This window comes from Glycine max, chromosome 11 (assembly GCF_000004515.6).
Source record: "Glycine max cultivar Williams 82 chromosome 11, Glycine_max_v4.0, whole genome shotgun sequence".
Lineage (NCBI taxonomy): Eukaryota > Viridiplantae > Streptophyta > Magnoliopsida > Fabales > Fabaceae > Glycine > Glycine max.
Window position 1 is genome coordinate 31,053,549 of NC_038247.2, and position 5,553 is coordinate 31,059,101.

A 5,553-nucleotide genomic window follows, 5' to 3' on the forward strand; every position below is an offset into this window, starting at 1 on the left:
TTGAAATTCTCTTCTTACCGTCTTCTTCAAGAAAACACCGTTTGAAATTGTGGAACATCGATCGAGCCTGAGAACGTAGAGGAACATGTATAACTAGCACACTAATCATATCTTTTCTTTTTTTTCATTCATTTTTTTCCACCCTCATAATTTTAACTTTTTTTATTCAAACACAAAATTTTGAAAATAAAACTTGCTTTATTTGACAATAATTTGAAATTTTCAATCAAAACATGTTAAAGGTAAAATATGTGAGTTGTTATGTCTAAAGGGGAAATTTTCTCTAGTTTCAGAACAGGACTGGACCATAGGAACTGTGGAGCATTTGCATAAGAATTAACAAGTTGAACTGGTAACAACCATAGAGTTAAGAGTTGAAAATATCGTAGCAGAATCAACACATTAACTTGAATTTGGCACATACTCCATCGATATACTAATGCTATCAAATTGTTTAGAAATGAAGGAAATAGTCCGATTGAAAGAGTATGTCATTAATGTACCTTTCTTTTTATTTAAAAAATAATTCTAAATTATTAAAATATTCTAAACTATGCCACATAAGCAGTTGTCATCTGGTTGTTGTTTGTGTGTAGATGTCAATAAATCGGGACTCAAATTCTGGTGGTATTTTTTTATATCTTGCGGTAGCATAATAGCAACTCATAAGGTCAATATCCTTGTTAGCATAGTATATAATTCCATAGGAATGAATTAAGAAGGTAATGACAACACTAATGGCAACTATTTCCTGCCGGCGGCCTATATTTGTCAAATATTTTTTTGAGCAAGATGGCATTTGGATTATAAATTTTTAATGAATGGTAATTAATCACGCCAACTAGAAAACAAATGGTCATTGTAGTATCAGCCACACGGACCAGTTCCATTTCCGGCCAAAATCCCTGAACATTAAAAGTTTATTTTTTTTGTGTTGAAATTTGAAACTCTACCATTCTATTCAGAAACCGCATCTCATATTCACTACACCCACTTCTAGCAACGAACTCTTGCATATCAAACCCCATATTTTGCCCAAATGGAAATAATTTCTATATGGGTAGTATTTGTCACAACCCTTTTCCTCCTAAACATGACCAATTGTGTGGAGGATGAGGTGAAGAGAACACTTATACAGTTTCTGGCTCAAGTCTCAGGTAATGATGGCCAGCAGAACTCCACTTTGATTTGGAGACAAGACTCTTCTGATCCTTGCAAGGATCTTTGGCAAGGTGTATATTGTGATCCTCAAAACATGTCCATAAAGCGGTTGCTACTTGACAGGCTCAATTTGTCTGGAAATCTTGGTGTCGCTATGCTTTGCAACTTGCAGCCCCTGGCTGCATCTCTCGCCTTTCTTAGCCTAGATGGTAACAAAATTAGTGGGGTGATAGCATCTGAGATTGGAAACTGCAAACAACTCACTCACCTACACCTTAGTGGAAACAAACTTACTGGAGACATTCCTAGTTCACTTGCCATGTTAAACAATTTGAAGAGCCTCGACATTTCGAATAATGAGATTTCGGGACCTTTGCCAAACTTGTCCAGAATCTCAGGTCTGAACATGTTCCTTGCACAAAACAATCATCTTAGAGGAACCATACCGGCCTTTGATTTCTCCAATTTTGACCAATTCAATGTCTCCTTTAACAATTTTAGAGGCCGCATTCCAAAAAACGTGTATGGCTATTTCTCTGCTGATAGCTTCCTTGGTAATCCTGAACTATGTGGAGATCCGCTACCAAAAAACTGTTCTGATCAGTTTATGTTTCTTAGTGAGACTCAGGCAAAAGAAGAATCAAAGGGTCCTTCTAAGCAGCAGATTCTAATGTACTCGGGCTATGCTGCTTTGGGTGTTATCATTGTCCTTTTTGTAGTCTTAAAGCTGTGTAGAAGAGAGAAGGGAATTGAAGCATTGAAAAACGGGGTAGGGGCCACTGATGGTGGTGGTATTGAAAAGCACAGCAATGTTTCAAGTGAATACAAAGATGAGGTAAGCAGATCCGAGTTTTCAGTGGCTTCTGAAAGTCGGATGGTTTCACAATCACTCATAGTTCTTTCAAGGCCAGCAGCAATTGAATTGAAATTGGAGGACTTGTTGAGGGCCCCTGCAGAATTGATTGGCAGAGGAAAGAATGGAAGTCTTTATAAGGTGATACTTGACAATGGGATAATGGTGGTTGTGAAAAGGATCAAGGATTGGACTATTTCAAGCCAAGATTTCAAGCAAAGAATGCAAATACTAAGTCAAGCAAAGGACCCTCATGTATTGTCACCTCTTGCTTTCTATTGCTCCAAACAAGAAAAGCTTTTGGTGTATGAATATCAGCAGAATGGAAGTTTATTCAAGCTTTTACATGGTAAATATCATATCTTCCTTTTACTTTTATATAAGTTAGTTACACTTTCTTTAATGAATAAGAAATATCATATAGCACCAATTGAGGAAACGATTACAAAAAGTTAGTTAAAATGGTTTGACTATGTACAAAGAAGACCATTGGAAGCACTGGTGTAAATTTTAGTCTTGTAAAAATGGGGAGATGGAGACCAAAAAAGGCATTGAAAGCCGTTAAGAGAGTTGTCATGGTATATAATATCACTGAAGATTGTACTTGACAAAGTTGCATGATGTCGTATAATCCATGTAATCGACCTAATTTAATAGTATAAGGCTTTTGTTGTCACTTCATTAGAAGTGAATTTTTTTTATAAATCTTTCTATATAAACTTGTGTATGCAGTAACAAGTACTAAAATATAGTATGTGCTTTTCAGGTACTCCAAAAACCTTTGACTGGACCAGCAGACTTGGGATAGCAGCTACAATTGCTGAGGCTTTATCTTTCATGCATCAAGAGCTAGGCCATCATGGTATTGTTCATGGTAACCTGAAATCCTCCAACATTTTGCTAAACAAGAATATGGAGCCATGTATAAGTGAATATGGTGTTATGGGTATGGATGATCAAAGAGGTTCCCTTTTTGCCAGTCCTATTGATGCCGGTGCATTAGATATCTTTAAGGAAGATGTTTATGGCTTTGGTGTGATTCTACTTGAATTGCTTACTGGTAAGTTAGTGAAGGGCAATGGGATTGACTTGACTGATTGGGTTCAGTCAGTTGTCAGGGAAGAGTGGACAGGTGAAGTCTTTGACAAGTCTCTAATATCCGAGTATGCAAGTGAGGAGAGGATGGTCAATTTGCTTCAGGTGGCTATAAGATGTGTCAATCGTTCACCACAGGCTAGGCCAGGCATGAACCAAATTGCTCTCATGATTAATACTATCAAAGAGGACGAAGAAAAATCCTTGATCTATGAACTGTGATTTAGACTATGATCCAAAGTGCTTGTGCTTATAAAAGGCATATAAATCAAACAAGAAGCTAGTGGAGAGCCTCTTTCTCTATGCGAAGTTTTCTTATATCTATGCCCCAGGATATTGTTACAATTAGAAATAAATTTCTAATGTAACTTCACTTACTCTTTATTCACACAGCGAAAGAGGAAATAAACTAAAGAACTTTTATTTTCTGCCTACCTTCTATGAGTAAATACTGATATTTATACTTTCACTTCCTAATCTTATCTAATTGTTTAAGATAAAATCCTAATCATAACTTCCTAATCTTATCTAATTGTCTTTTTAAAATAAAATATTAATCATAACTAACCACTAATCTTATCTAATTACTAAATAATTGACCCTTTATTTTTTACTTATTACAATTATCCTTCCCACTGAAATGGGCTTGTCCTCAAGGCTGATTAGAATGCCAATCAAATTTTGGAAATTGTTGTTGTACTGCATAAAGTTCATTCGAAACAACATCTTCGGGATTGGTATGTCGCCATTGGATAAGTACTTCAGTGATAGCTCAGTTTCCCTTCATCTTCATTCTCCTATCCAAGACCGCTAGTGGCTGCAATTGAACTTCCCCTTCCTTATTATTACACCGGCAAATCAGTTGAAACCGTATGGGCACCATGATGTTTCTTTAACAAAGATACATGAAACACGTCATGCATTTTTGTTCTAGTGGGTAACTCAAGTTTGTAAGCAACCTTCCTTATTCGCTTCAACACCTTGAAAGGCCCATAGTACCTAGCTACCAATTTGTGGAAAGCATGGTTTGCCACAGTAAGTTGCTTGTACGGTTGAATTTTTAAATAAACTAGATCTCCACATTTGAAATCCTTGTCCACTCATTTGAGGTTAGCATAATGTTTCATTCTTTCTTGGGCGCAAAGCAAGTTGTGGTGAAGTAACTTTGTTATCTGCTCTCTTGTCTTGATGGTATAATCCACTGCTTCCACCAAAGAATCTCCTGTCAGAGTACTATTTGGCATTGGTAGAGGATAGCCGTATAACGCTTCAAAGGGGGTCAACTGAGTTGCACTATGAAACTTTGTATTGTACCAAGTTTTGTAGAAGAAAGATACTCTGACCATTTCTTGGGCAGGTCACCAGTGACACATCTTAAATAAACTTCGAGTGCTTTGTTGAGGGCCTCTGTTTGCCCATCTGTTTGGGGATGAAATGCAGTTGACCGCAGAAGTTTGACTGTGTGCTTCTTCATTAGTTCCGTCCAAAATGCACTCATAAATATACTATCTCTATCTAATATTATTTCACTTGACCATCCATGTAACTTCACAATGTTATCCATGAACAACTGTGCCACCTTAGCCACCCCAAACAGGTGAGCTAATGGTAGGAAATGTGCATACTTTGTAAGTCTATCACAAACAACGAAGATGACAGTCATGCCATTCGACTTAGGAAGACCGAATATAGAGTCCATTGAAATAGACTTCCAAGCCATATTAGGAATGGATAATGGTTGAAGTAATCCAACAGGCATCCTTAATAAAGGCTTGTTCTGTTGACAAGTGATACACTCCTGCACCCATTTTTTTTTACTACTTTCTACAACCCTTCCCAATAGAATTGTTCTTTAATTTGTCTATAAGTTAGATCATCTCCAGAATGTCCTCCAATCACAGAATTATGAAAATGATGTAGTATTTTGGTTCTGATTGCTGAGTTTGCTCCAATGACTACTGTAACAACCATGTTTTTTTTAAGTTCTCCTATAATAAATAAATAAAATAAATAAATAAGTAAAGTTAATTAGGTCATAATTTCCCACTATATAAACCAAATTTTAACCTAGAGCAGCTTTTACAAAATACTTCTGTTTCTTTCTTCTTCTTCTCACACACAAGAACCCTAATAGAGCAACCGAAGGAGGAGCTCTAGAGAGCACCAGAAACGCCACAATTGCTAACGGAGAACGTTTGAGCGACTACATCAAGGTAAGGGATGAGTTACTCACGCTTGAGGATTAGAATGAACATGTCTAGGGATCTCTAGAGGATCAATTTTTGGGTATTTTGGGTTTTTTTTTATAATATTTTAATTCATGAATCCTTTCAATTAAATATTTCATACGCTAAATTGAGTGTAATATCTTCTATCATGAAATTCTATGATCCTGCTTAGTGTGTACTGATATGATATTTGTTTTGGTATATATCAGATTTTTT

At 36.4% G+C, this 5,553-nt stretch overlaps 1 protein-coding gene across 1 annotated transcript; it reads left to right on the forward strand.

Annotated features, from left to right (window-relative positions):
• The first annotated feature begins 859 nt into the window (after positions 1-859).
• Positions 860-3,569, forward strand: LOC100813796 (probable inactive receptor kinase At2g26730). The gene is made up of 2 exons (XM_003539211.4): positions 860-2,363; positions 2,781-3,569. The coding sequence occupies exons 1-2, from the start codon at positions 1,040-1,042 to the stop codon at positions 3,329-3,331; spliced, it is 1,875 nt and encodes a 624-aa protein (XP_003539259.2). The 5' UTR covers positions 860-1,039; the 3' UTR covers positions 3,332-3,569.
• Positions 3,570-5,553: the final 1,984 nt, after the last annotated feature.